Source organism: Aulonocara stuartgranti (assembly GCF_965226115.1).
Source record: "Aulonocara stuartgranti genome assembly, chromosome: 7".
Lineage (NCBI taxonomy): Eukaryota > Metazoa > Chordata > Actinopteri > Cichliformes > Cichlidae > Aulonocara > Aulonocara stuartgranti.
The window spans coordinates 48217839-48232455 of NC_138945.1; the positions used below are offsets into that span (position 1 = coordinate 48217839).

Below are 14617 nucleotides of genomic sequence, written 5' to 3' on the forward strand. Positions count from 1 at the left end.
GTTCTGTTGTCCACTCGATGTGATTTGGAAACAACAACAGAAACAACACGGCACGCAGAATATTACGTGGGTTAGCAGTTGGCATCCAAATAAAACAGCATGAATATATAATGTAACTGATGTGGGATTTTTTGACTCATAGAGGCTAGTTTTGATGCTGCAGATGAGTTTGCTCTGAGATGCAGCAGTGGTGAAAGAGAAGGAGGCATGAATAGTAAACAAGTCAATCCAACGACCTGCACAAAGCTATGTTAGCAGCACTAAGCTGTCAGATCCATGCTGCTCAGCTTGACTCATGCACTCTAACCCAGCCTGTCAGCCTGTTCTGAGTATTCAGCACTTTTTCCTCTGACCTTTCACATTAATAGATGTGTGTGCTACCCTAGCCCAACTGCATAATTACAGCTGCTTTCACAGTAGTGTCACAGGAGCACTACGCACGCTCACCAGAGGAATACAACCGGCGTGATTAAGGCTGATGAAGAACTAAAGAGTTTCCCATGATCATGTTTTCAATAAAAATTATCAAGTTATCAACCAGCCTTAGTTGTCATGTCCAGAATGTTCTGTAGATGACTACTTAGCAGCTGATGCTTCCTAGCATCTGTCCAGATCTCAGCTTTTGATGCAGTTGCCCTTGATGTATCAGGATCGGCCTTACAGTGGTTCTCTTCATACCTATCTGACAGATCTTTTTTTGTGGCTAGTTTTAAGTACAGATCTCCCCCTCCAGTTCATGTTGGTGTACCCCTTGGTTCTGTTTTGGGGGCTCTGCTGTTTTTATTGTATTCGCTCCCCCAGGACACAGACTGTTAACCTGTAAGGATCTCCTATCACTACTATGCAGATGATATTCACTTGTACGCCTAATTTCACCCAAATGAAATGCTTAAACTCCACAGTTTATGAAAGACTTTATTTTAGTTTAGTTTATGAGACACTGTTAAACAGTGGATGGCAGACAGTTTTCTTCAACTAAACCAAGACAAAACTGAAATAATTATCTTTGTGCCAGAAAAATGCACATCTGGGATAAAGGAGACACTTATACCTCTTAGTGCTGCTGCCAGGCTTCTGACAAAAAACAACACAATGTGACTCAAATGGGACTCCAATCCTCATGCAGCTACACTGGGCTCCGGTTTATTTCAGAGTGGAATTTAAGATTATTTTATTGACTTGGAGAGCTTTTCACAGACAGGCACCAGGTTATATCAGAGGGCAACTGCATCCATATGTCCCTGGCAGGTCCCTGAGGTCCTATGACCAGGGCCTGCTGATGGTCCCCTGCACTAAGCTGAAAACAAAGGGAGACAGAGCCTTCTGTTCAGTGGCCCCCAGACTCTGGAAATCTGTTCCTTTGGATTTGACACTGGTGGACTCTGTGGTCTCTTATGAAAACCAGTTACAAACATATCTTTTTAAATGTGCTGTTTTGCTTTTTATGCATTGTTGGATCTTGTAAAGCATTTTGTGATTTTATATCTTGAAAGGTGCTATATAAATAAAGCTTTACTTACTTGCTGTTTGACTGTAAATGAAGTAGACTTTGACACATGTACTGCGGCTGCACAATGATTATTGTGTGGAGGAAAGAAAAGGAAAGGAAAAACAGTAACATTACCCTACCTGCTCCAGTTTGAAGATGTGTTGGTTGAAATAGTGCTGAAGTCGTTCGTTGGCGAAGTTGATACAGAACTGTTCAAAACTGTTGTTCTCATAATCCTCAAAGCCAAAGATGTCCAGCACTCCTATAGACAGGATCTGGTGGAACAGGCAGACAGCAGACCTCAGATTTAATCAGCGTGATTTCTTTTTAAAGGAAGACTCTTCCCTTTGAAACACTGTAAACATGAGTAGAAATGCATGATGCTTTGACCAACAGCATCTTTATTTAGAGATGTTTCCCTTTACGTCCCACTTGCTCCAGCCTCTCACTTGCCCCCCGGGTGTCAGTAAGATTCATGTCATCATGCATCATTAATATGCACCATCTAAAGAAGGCATTCACTCAGAGAAGGCCTTTAATTATGAAATGGACTGTAAAAGCTGCTTCTCATTTAATTGAATGTTATTCAGCAGTGTTTTATTTCCCTCTGAAGGCTCATTTTTTATAGTTTGGCATAAAAAACATACAAGAACACATGGCATATATATATATATAATCTGGTATCTGAACATAAGAACAATGACCTTGATGGAAATTGCACCCTCATCGACCCCTGACAAACACACAGACAGATGATGTCAGTGCCAAGGGAGGCACTCACACGCACTCCTGTTTTCACCATTTCAGAGGACGCTGCATTGACTTACATTCATTTCCTGCAGGCTAAAGCACTGCTCATCAATACTCGAACCTTAAACTAAGTCCTCAGCCTAAAATCAAATGATTTACATCCTGTGGACTGTTTTTCCCCACAGAAAGGGGCAAATTCCCACAATGTGACTGTGTAAATAGATTTATGTCCCCACGATATGAATAAGACAAGTACACACATCCACGCACACACAGGCAGAGTGCTGGGACATCAGAGGACCATGGGGGGTAAACCGAGCTGAAGGGAACTTGATGCCATCTGCCCAAATGTTCCTAGCATACACACACACACACACAACGATCTGTTTTCCAATTCCTTCGATGCACCCACTGGGTTTGGCTTGCCAGCTGCCAACACACACACACACGCACACGTATACACACATATCACACCCTCTGCCTCTAGGAATAAAACAAAAGGCAACAGAAATAGAAGAAAGAACAACATGGCCAATATTTACTCAGTGTAACGGTATAATCGTTTAATAATAATAATAATAATAATAATAATAATAATAATAATAATGATAATAATAGTTGTCTAACAAAAGTACTAAAATCAGGTTTAATTACTACAGTTCATAACAGCTCTGTTCCATTTAAGGGTGGTGTAACCTAACTAATATTATTAATGACAATATTTGAAGGATATTTCTAATATGAATTTTGAGGGAGATCACTTTATTTGGACACTTGGACACACACACACACACACACACACACACACACACACACACACACACACACACACACACACACACACACACACAGGTGAAATCAAGACGACAATAACTGGAGGAAAGGCGATCTAATCAGAGATATCCAGTTTAGACCTTGTTAAAGGTGTCTGACTCTGTGTTCGTGGAGTGTGTTTTCATTCCTACCTTTGAACTGTCCTCCAGGTCCTTGTTGTTCAGCAGGGCATGGTTGGTCCTGAACACAATCCAGTCAAACAGCGCGCTGTACAGTGACTTGGCCATGGAGTCCCTCACTGTGCCTGCCTACACACAAACAAACACACACACAGACAAACAACGTGATCAAAAACATATGGATTTTATAATCTGAAACAGAAGCTAGCTCTGTGGATGTTTACCGCTTTCACTCACAGTCTTGCTCAAGTAACTTTTTTAGCTTTTTTTCCCCACTTGTTCTGTTACTGGATCATTGTAATGTTAAATGTGTAAAGTGGGCAGAGAAAACGTTCTAATAAAATCCTGCTGCAGCTGAAACATTTGATGGAAGAGATTAAACAGACAGAAAAGCAATGGAGAAAAATGAATCAGTGGATGGTGTTTTAAATCAAAAACTGCTCATAATTTGGCGATGGCTGCAACAAAAACCTCATCCAGATTTTTCTGAAAACAACAACATTTATTCAAACATTAACTTTGATCTGCCTAAAGACTCAAAGCACAGGAAAGAAGTTAGCCTGACTGCAAGAATAATCTACATACCAGAAGCTCCAACTTTAAATGACTGATGTTATGGTCTTCTTAGCTTAATCTCTATGCACACAAAAGTACTGAATATGCACGCAAAGACATTTTATGTGTAAACTCGTTCAGCTGCTAGTTAATACAGATATCAATTCAGCCAGTGGACACGATCAAGACAACCTGCTGAAGTTCAAACTGAGCATTAGAACGGGGCAGAGAAGTCATTTAAGTACTTTTAATGTGGCATGGTTGTTGGTGCAACAACAAACATTGCTGCAACAGTCAGACCGTAGTGTCAGAATTTGGTGTGAACAGCATGAAAGCATGGATCCATCCTGCCTTGTATCATCAGGTCAGGCTGGTGCTGGTAGTGTAATTGTCTGGGGAATTTTTCCTGACCCTTAGTGCCAACTGAGCATCCTACCTGAGTATATTTGATGCTCATGTCTGTTGCCGTATGAACAAAGTGCACCCAATCTTCTGGTGGGATAACACACCACGTCACAAAGCTCAGATCATCTTAAACTGGTTTCCTGAACATGAGAGTGAGTTCACGGTTTTAAAACGACTTCCGCAGTCACCAGATTTTAATCCAACTGTCATGGTCCGGGTGAGTACGGGGTTTTTCCACTCCGCTGGGCTCCACCTTCAGGCAGAGACTCCAATCAGCTTCCACACCTGGTTCCAATCAAGTCACCAGCATATAAGACCAGCATTCACAACAGACCTCTGCCAGATCTTTTGCTAACTCACGTTAGTGCTACGCCGCCAAGCCCTTGTGAGAGCCCCTTAACTACTGCTTTTCTCCTCACCGTGTTTTCTTTGTCATAGGACCCACCTGTCAGTCGCACTTCCCAAGCTAAACTACTCACATCTCCGCCTGGATGCTGGTTCTGTCATCTGGTTGCTTCCTTTCCATCATTGGACTACACCTGCCTGCCTCCCTGCCAAGTCCCTCACTCCAAGTATATTCTGGATCCTCTCTGGATACTCCTCACCCGGAACCCCTTGGACACCCCCTCCTCGCATGACACTTTAAACTACAACGCTGACTGCGTACCTCCATCCAAGCCGCTGCCCCTTTTTCCATTCCCAGGATCCATCCGTGAAATCTAGCACCTAGTCATAGCACTCAGAGTTTCATGTTCATAGTTTGGCCTCACAATTCACAATTCACAGTTTCCACAGTTCATAGCTTCCACAGTTTCCTGCTTTGTAAGTTCACTAGGCACTGTAAATAAAGCACTGTGTTCACGCCCGTTTTGCCTCCCTCTGTGTCTGCATTTGAGTGCACACACACAGCCTGGCCCTCTCGGCCCTAACACCAACAGAGCATCTTTAGGATGTGGCAGAGCAGGAGATTTGCATCATGGATGTGCAGTCGACAAATCTGCAGTAACCAGAGATCCAACGTGGTACTACCAAATATAATGGACACTAAGTGTATATGATCATGATTTAGATGAGCAGAGGTGACTGGCATTGTGTTTTTGCAATGCATTGCTAGTTTTTCTCTAGTTGCTAGCATTGATCCTAAGCATAATCAAAGTCAAAGTTAACTTTATTGTCATCTCTGCTATATACAGTACAGTATATAGAGAGACGTGCGACAAGGCTCCAGTTCCATTCAGTGCAAAAAACAACAATAAATATAAGAAGAATAAGAATAAATATACACTTAAGACTGAGGTAAAGATAAAAGGAATAAATATACATTTTAAAATTAGGGTAAAAAGGATCAATAACAGTCTAAGTTTCCAATTTACAGTTGAATCATTTAAAGTGACCTTGAAGTGGTTTAAAATGACCAGCGTAGCAGCTTTGCAGTTTACAGTATTGAGTGATTTAATGTTACAGACACGTGAGGATCAATCCTCTTATTTCAAACCTAAATTAATAACCTTTGTTCCATTAATGTATAACATGGTTATTTTATTTTTAGGCATCAAAACATCAGGATGTATAATTACAGCAACAGGCAACTGAAAAGAGCCAGCAGTCAACAATCAGAAGTTGCTTAAGGAAAAATAATCGAGCTACTTGCTTGAGTAAGATTGAGTAAGTTACCATCAATGTTAACAGCCTATCAGTGGCTGTGCTACTGTAACTTAGAAAAGGCAATGTACCCGAGGCTCCTGTTATGAATAAACTGTTAGGCAGTATAACAACAGCCACTTTGTATTTAAAGGGCAAACAGAGCCCCTGTTTAAGTTCCCTGTCTGCTCAGAGTTAGTGGTCTTATGTTTTGTAGGCTCGCTGTGCACAGTGCTGTAATACTTTTGGAGTTTTCAGTCATGAGCCAGAGCCTTAAGTATCTCCAGACCTACAGATTAGTATTTGCACAACATTTTTTATAGTTCACTTTGTGATCCATTAAAAAAACCCAACCCACTGTGCCTCAATGAGCAAAACAGCAACTATTCTTTCTCTTTAGAGACGATCAAAATCATGCTAAGCTAACATAAGCAGACCTGACTTGGACACCAGAGCATGTTCTCTGTCACTAATAAGTATTATGATTGAACAGGGAGTGTAATGACACAAAGGAAATCTGCTTCAGCTAGGTCAAATATTTTTATGTCAGGAACCCCAAAATATTTGTGCAATACCCCAATCCAAAAAGGCTGCTAAGTGTGATCCAATCAGAGAGGATTTCATCTATGGGACAATCAAAAAGAATCACAGAATCAGTTGTGTTGTTGTAAATAACTCTCTCATCTTGATGTAGGTTTATCCCTCACAGAGCCTTATGTCATGTGACTATCGAAAAGCCCTATGGCAAATTCAAGTCAGTCAACTTCACAATTCAACATATATAATGCCTAAAAAAAAGTTGCCTCAAGGTACTTTATATTGTAAGGTAAAGACCCTACGTTAATTAAGAGAATACCCCAACAATCAGAAGACCCCCTATGATCAGGCACTTAGTGACAGTGGTAAGGAAAAACTCCCTTTTAACAGGAGGAAACCTTCAGCAGAACCAGTTATTCTTATACAGTCCTTTTCTACTCTCGTTTTATAAAGTGATGGATACAACATGTTTAAGTGCTTTCTATGTAACATTCATACACAGTCATGCTCCAGTGGATGCATCGGAGAGCAGCCCAAATATCCTTGGGCAAGATAGTAACCCCAAATATTCCTGGCAGGCAGACTGGAATGATCGAACATTTACCATTTTTTTATGGGATGCACTAATACCAGGCTAGCTAAGCATTTATTGAGATAAAAACTAGATTCTGGCAGATAGGATCTGGAGACTCAGTATTCCTACACATGCAGTTTTAGTCCTATAACAGTTATATGCAGAATGTAGATAAATCAGAAAGCTACCAGTATTGTTAGCTAACTATAGCAGTTTGCTACCTAGCAATTAGGAGCACGGCGATCCACTGTCTTCAGAATATCAATGGCATTCATTGCCTTCGAGCAGCAAGAAGTAAAATAACTGCTGGTGCAGGCTCACAAGTTAAGCCTTTCTCAGCTTTGAGGGGAGCAGTTGAAATGACTTCCTATGAGAGTAAAGGTTACTACTGATTACCATGAGGGAGGTGTCAAAAACATTTAGAGGGTTAGCTAGGTGTTCTTCCAAAGGAGGGCATGTTTTTCTCAGCAGGGGTGTTGGTCTCCGAGTATGTCTTTTTGCTTTGCTGCTATGTTAGTGTTCTCCTCTCAGATCATACACTTATTGTTGATATCTGTGGGCTAGCTGAAACCATAAGAGATGATAGTTTCTACTAAAAGTTTTTTGGGCCTATTCTAACCACTATTTTAATAACTGCAGAGGCCGAGCACACCAACGCAGATGCACGAAGGACTGAAAGTCTTGCAGCAAACCACTATGATGAAGCAAAAACGTGCATTTTTAAAAGCTGCCTCCTCTCTTTTACATTATTGATTGCTTGTGATATATTTTTAGCAGGCAGGCCTGTGACGTCTCTGTGCCCACAGACTTATGTAAGATTGATATGAATAATACAAAAAGAATCACAATTTAATTGCTGCAGCAGGAACTTGGGATTGGCAGATCTGAAGTGAACATTTGACATGCCCACTGAGCACGTGTCGTCTCTGTATTTTGCCATGTCACTTAATTATTCATAAAAATGGGACAAGTTAGGAACTAGAAGGGAATATGGCTGGAAGCAAATGCGTAGAAAATGTTTCACTCAATGCCCACCTAAGCAACAGATGAAATAATTAGCAGGACTTTATCGGAGGCTTTTGGAAAGTGCAGCAATACGGACTGTTAAACTGGGTCTTAGCTGGTGTTTCTGATTATAAAGCCCTGGAAGGGGAACTTGTTGTTTTCTCTGTCTCCATCTCTTTCTCTCGTTCCTCCTCCTTGAAAAACCACAGGAGGCGTGAAACACCAGCATGAGCTCACACTGCACGTGGCCTGCTAGCTTCCTCGCTGCAGGATGTTTTATCTAGGTATTTCACCACAATATGCCAGTATGCATATGTTTTTCATTTGCATTTATGTACTTGTTATCTGTGTCAGTGCCCATATATGTATGTTTACTGGGTGTTTTTGATGCATTTTACAATCCATCACCAATAGGGGAGTGGTTTTATACTTCTCATCATCATATAGCTTAAAACTATCATAAAGTGACGCCTCATAGATGAATGGAAGCCATTTGAATGAGGGTCTGATTATTCCCCACCATCAACGCCTGATCCCCGCACATACACTTCTCTTTCAATATGTCTGTCTTTCAAACAGGAAGAAGGAAGTGGTAGAGTCAAATAATCTGTAGCCACATCAAAATTGTCAAACCGCTTGCCTTATCGTGACCAGCATGGACCCACGCATGCTTACAGACACACACACACATGCATGCAATCAAGATCTCACACATGTACACACTCGCTTCTAAACCCAGACTAAATCACACTGGGGTCAGAGTTATGTGCATCCAGCTTGGATAACAAAGGATATCTATAATAACAGCTATTTAATAAAGTCCATTAATTTTTTCCTGCTCATCCAATTGAGGGTCGTGACCGGGCTGGAGCCTTGATGTCAAACAAAATCTTTTTTCTTTATTTCTTTTGTTACAAAACAGTATTTTTGAGCAGCAGATGGCCTGTGTGCCTGAGATGACCGTACCCCCTTTTTATGACATCACATTCTTGACCAACAACCCTTCTTTTTTCTTTACGTTTCACAACTTAAAAAACGTAAAAAAAAAATATCCTGCTTTCACTATTAGCTTACGTCTGACAGCTAATGTATATATAAAGATGGTTGAAATGTTACTGAGATACTGCTCAATGCAGGCTTCAAATTTCCACACCAAACTTGTGTGAGTTACCTTTTTGTGTGACTGGCTTTTAAACTATGTTTAAACTACGTACAACTAAGATAGTAAAAAATCTGCAGCTCAAAACAGATTTCTGCTGAAAGAAATGTTCTACTTTCAGCAAAAGAATCTGAAAACAATCTGTCAAACTCTGAATATGCATGTTTATAAACAATGTCCAAAACATATTTTTGAATGTGAAACTTTAACATTTAGTTAGACATGACGAACAGTAATTGCACTATTTCTCTATTTGTGGCACAGCCAGCTTAAGTAGTAGGAGTAGTAAGTCATAGTAGTAGTAGTAAGTAACTTCTTGAGGAAGCTTGAATGACAGAACAATAGCTGCCAAGCACAATCTTCCTGCTTGAGCTGGGTTTTACTTTTACTCTCATTATTCCTCTATGATAAACCCCAAGAGCTACATGATTCAACCAGAGATCGTCCACTCAGGTTCGGGACTGTCTGCGATAAAGTTAGAAAACCAACATCTTCCAATCCGCAGCTTGCTGAGGTTCAGCAGGTCGAACACCTCATCCAAATTTCCCCACCTCCACTGCGGGTGGATGGGACAGCTGCCTAGCACATTTTCTCAACCTTTCTTATCCAAGCAGGAAGAAATCATTTCTGAGAAGAACCAGCAACATTTGCCAGGTTCTTTTTTCCACATTTCCTTTGTATAAAAACAGGCGTGTTATGGATTCCACAGGTGGCCTCGACTCGCTCCCACGACCCTCCGTCAGATCAGGGCAGGTTTTCACTTCTAATTTTACGTGGAGTGTGATTTTCTGGCATTATGCTTTTACTGATGCCGCAATGAGTGGACACGAAACTGGGGAAAGAGTGTGGGGGGATGACATGCGGGAAATGGCATGGCCTCTGGTATTTGATTTAGTTTAAAGGCGGAATTAAGGATCGCTGTTATAATGCTTATGGTGGATCCATTATACTTTTCCTTATTCTCTGTGACACATATACTCTTACAGCTGAGGATGCCCATCTTGAATGTGGCCAAACGTTCAAATAATGAGGACAAACAAACTCTATGAGCCAAAACCTCAGGCTTCAGACTCTAAACTCATTTTTTCAGACAGTTTTTTTCTGCTCTTGGCCCTGTGCGATACTAGAAGAGTAGATCTCCCTAATATGGTCATTCCCCTACAGAGGCCAGGCTGAATGACACAGTGCATTTGCAGCAACATCCATGTAAAGCTAGCTAAAAGCTAAACTGAACTCTTTACCTCCTGAAAGGCTACAAGGAGTAACCCTTGAAACACTTTTTCTGAACTGAGTGGTTTCTTTCGTATTAGACCTGTTTAACGAACAGAGGTTAGTGAGGGTGGTCTCTGCCTGTGCAGAGTTTTTCTTGGAAAAACCAAGAAACTATTCTAATGGTCATCGAGCCACGTCTTTATTGACATAAACTGAGGTGTTAAACGTCGTCTTTATGGGGTAAAGAGTTAAAGCTAGCATGAAGTCCACCAGTTTGTCCAAACTTGTGCCTTATTTATATATGTAATATTAATCTAATGTTAAATGTTAATTTCATCATTATGAAACATTTTAATATTGTTTTAAAAAAATATTTTTAATAAAATATGTTTGCGGTCTACATATATAGTGCGAAGTAGTAATCATTATCTGTTATGTGCTGCTACTTGATAGATAACAATGTTCTGTACGCAATCTGAATTAGAGCAATAAACCGAGTCTGCCCTGTCTCCATGGATTGCACAAATCTTGGCACAAATTAAAAGTAACATGTTATATATGACACGTTTTTCTTTCTTTGAGTGGATAGTTGAGGATTTCCTATAATGCTAATCTGCTGTTGTTTTCGTTTTTTTATTATTTTTTTTACCACTTCCTCCACAGATGACATAGTACCTGAAGGTTTCTGCAGGTACCCGTGAATCCTTTTATCTCTTGCTCTTCTCGAGATACGACCACCTCAACAAGGACAGAGGGGGAAAACACCAGAAGCCAGAAGCGAACATCATTTAATCAGAAATGCAGCTCTAATCCAGGAATAGAGTTCTGATCACATCGTCTGAGCCTGTCTCACACAGCCAGTCCAAAAATAAGTGAATTTATGCTTTGAAACATATGCGACTGGAGGAGAAAGAGACAGACAAACAGACTGAGGCAGGATCGTGTTTCTGGCCTCTGTGCTGTATATTCCAGTGGAGGTTGCACATTCCTAAGACAAGAACACATGACTGAAGCAACGGGGGTGTGGGAGAGTGGGAACAACCATTGTTGGGTGAAACTAGGCTGTGGATCAGATGGAGAGGTGGAGCTTAACGGGGTTACAGGCAATCAATGTGTAGCATTTCCTTCCTCAGACAAAAGGCCCTGAAGCCACAAGCACAGAGCAGGACTATGCAGTGCTTTGCTGAGCTTGGAGGGAGAGATAAGCAAACTTCACTGAATATTAATATTCAGCAGCACTCTGATGCCCTTCAGTGGAGTTTATCTAGGTCAAAAGAGGCAACAAAGAGGTAAATTCTTCAGACTGTGAGTCTAAAGAACATGGTTAACTCAAACCGCCACTGCTTGGCTTAACAGGAAACAGGAAGTTGCAGAGGAAGACCCCTATCAAAAGAGAATGCCACAACAAACTCCCCAGACAAACTCTAAAGCAAGCAAACACAAACAAAGAATCTCCAGTACAGATGACGCACTTCAAAACAAAACGTTCAGCAACAACGTGCTTTTACTGAGACTCACTGGATGTGATGAAGCCACGCTCCTGCTGACACCACAGAGCAGCGCCATCAAGAAGCAGAACAGACGAATATTGTTTTGCTGCATTTTCTTAAATGTGTCGTGGCACCGAAGGACTAGAGGTTCATAGAAGATTTAGCAGCTTTAGACGGTGAGACAAAGCCACTGCATTTGGGGCACGTGTCTCACTCTGGTGCGGTTACCTCTGCAAGCTTGTAGGGCACTATGAGCCTTTCTCCAACAGTCACCGTCTTCCTGGTTGTCAGTGCTTCAAGAAGCATCTCCTCCTTCACCTGTGCACAAAAGAAAAGCAAGAATAAAAGTGTCATTTTCAAGGAAGACATCAGGGCACTCACTACTGGACTTATTAACAAATAATCAGTGATGACAAAGGGATATCACCCACAATAGCTATAACACAGGATCACTTCTACTCTATCAGTAAAATGTAACCTGAAATGAGATTTACTGTTTATTTTACAGGCAATGATGATGATAACATTGATTAGGAGACTAATGAAATAAGACATTCAGCAAAGCTGGGGGGATTTACAGGAGACAGATTGCAAAGATATGGGAGCAGAGATATGGTGACTGACTATGTATCCTACAGTTCCCACAGTGAGGTTGCACTAGGTACACAGAATAAAGGCCTTTTAAACTTAGTCATTATGCATGTTTCACCAATATGTCCCTCGTGGTATCTATTACAGCCATTTAAAGCCACATTATACCATATATTCACACAGCATTCATACAACCGCGGACAGTTTGGAACCAGCGGTGTCTTTGGACTGTGGGAGGAAACTGGAGTACCCAGAGGAAACCCACACAGGCTCAGGGAGAACATACACACTCAGCTCCAGCTGGCTGGGAGGTTCAAACTGATGACCTTCTTGCTGTGAGGTTACAAAGCTAACCGCTGTATCACTATGCAGCTAATTTATAAGTTTACCCAATCGGTACTCTTTCACTCATTTGATGAAATGTCAGCAAGTCCAAAACAGACAATCCCATTTGGTTCTATTACCTATACGCAGATGATTGTTTGATTCAGTTGTAGTGTTTGTCACATATTGTCTGTATGTATTTAGCTGACCATAACTCTGACATCTCTGCCGCTTTTAACCAACGTAGCTGACACAAAAGCAGCACACATGATATTCAGTACAGTACTATATGACTTTCCATTTGAGTTTGTGTTCACTCTAAAAATGGCCCCAGACAAACCAGCGATGACAGGGCCACACTGGGAGAAGCAGATGTCACTGCACACATCTCCTCCATCTACGGGGATTATGGGCGTGGGCCGAACAGCTGCTCCTGAGACTGTGTGTGTGTGTGTGTGTTTCCGCGTGTGTGTGTATACATGTGAGAACAAGCCATCGCAAGGCTGCCTGATGTCTTCATGTTTAAAGAGCAAGGGTGTCAATGTTATAGTTAATACCATTATGGATCTATTTCTGTCAGTGGCCTCTAAATGCTTTGACATAAATTTGGGGGGGGGGGCAGGACAAGTCAACTCTGCAGTGAGTGGGTTGGTGGGGAGCGGGGGGCATAATCAGACCTCATTTCACACTGCCTGGTAATCCCTCCACAAAGAGCAAAGCCTATTCTGCAGCTCAGTGATTGGTCTTCAACTGGTACATTTCCATGTATTAGTTGCTTGGTGACAGGCGCGATGCCCTGTCATGATCACAGATCTTAATACTCTAATAATCAGAAGTTTGTAAGCACCAGTTTGGGGCCAGTGATTCTGAACTGAAGTCAGCCATTTTTTTGGAGCACCTTTAGATCCTAGTGAGGACAAAAAGTAAAAGCAAACACAGCAGAGCCGCCTGATCTGAGCATGACGGTTTTCCAGAGACATTGCACACAAAGAATCCTGAATAGAACTCTATAGGAAAATATGAGCCAGTGATATTGCATCTGCATATTAGAGGTTCACACAAGTTTCAGCTGTGAGGTGGTGGGCATATCCACCTGTTACTGTAGTAGAGCCACAGGTAAGTGTGCCTTCTAGGTAGGGCTGGGCGCTATGACCCAAAATTCATATCTCGATATTTTTTACCTGGATGGCGATATAAGATATATATCTCGATATTTTTTTTTTTAAAGCCATAAGTTAAGAACAAAAAGAGAGTTCTTAGTCACACTGTGTCCCAGCTGTCACACGGGCACTTTTATTTACATACAGCGTAGATGTACATGAAGAAATTACTCAAAAATAAATTATCAGCATTTATTAAATAATCATGGTCCATAAATAAAAGAAAACAATGTTGTTTTTGTGCATAACAAAAAGCTCACAATTGTGCAGTCAAAATGTAAACTAATAGACGCTGAGCGTAATAACAAAGAGACAGATTTCACAGCTGCACCACGTCTCTGAACAGGTGCCATTTGTGGTCCTTATACACACACAGTACATATCACTCCGCGAGGCTCCTCCTCGGTAGCCGTAATCCTCCGACAATCCATCAAGCGGTGCAGCTCCGTAGCTTAGCAAAGTCATATTAAAACATTTTTTGACAGATTGCTGAGCGCTGTGTACCACATAAAATCGGTTCGCAGTCAGTAAGCACAACCAGAATTCATACATAAGGTGCACTGTCGATTTTTGAGAAAATGAAAGGATTTTAGGCCGTGCAGCCCCTCCGGGCTGCATGTCGTTAGCGCGGTTAGCTCGTTAGCGCGGTTAGCTCGCTAACACGTTGACGCTGCCCAGCCCCACACACGGTAACTCGCTAACGGAGATTTTCCGCTTTCATCTTGTCATTGCCTGCAGGTGAAGCTATGGGGGAGGCGGAGTTGTGTTCAGT

The 14617-nt window shown here is 41.5% G+C and overlaps 1 protein-coding gene across 17 annotated transcripts in view; it reads right to left on the minus strand.

The window, feature by feature from the left end:
• The window catches only part of LOC309709734 (unconventional myosin-IXAa-like), a 155694-nt gene that overhangs the window by 42855 nt on the left and 98222 nt on the right, over positions 1-14617 (minus strand). For all 17 annotated transcript variants that reach the window (XM_082538521.1, XM_082538520.1, XM_082538527.1 and 14 more), the window contains 3 exons: positions 11999-12088; positions 3205-3321; positions 1630-1764 (listed from right to left, as the gene is read on the minus strand). In XM_082538521.1, the coding sequence (XP_082394647.1) occupies positions 1630-1764; positions 3205-3321; positions 11999-12088 (342 nt within the window). The remainder of the gene's footprint in view (positions 1-1629; positions 1765-3204; positions 3322-11998; positions 12089-14617) is intronic.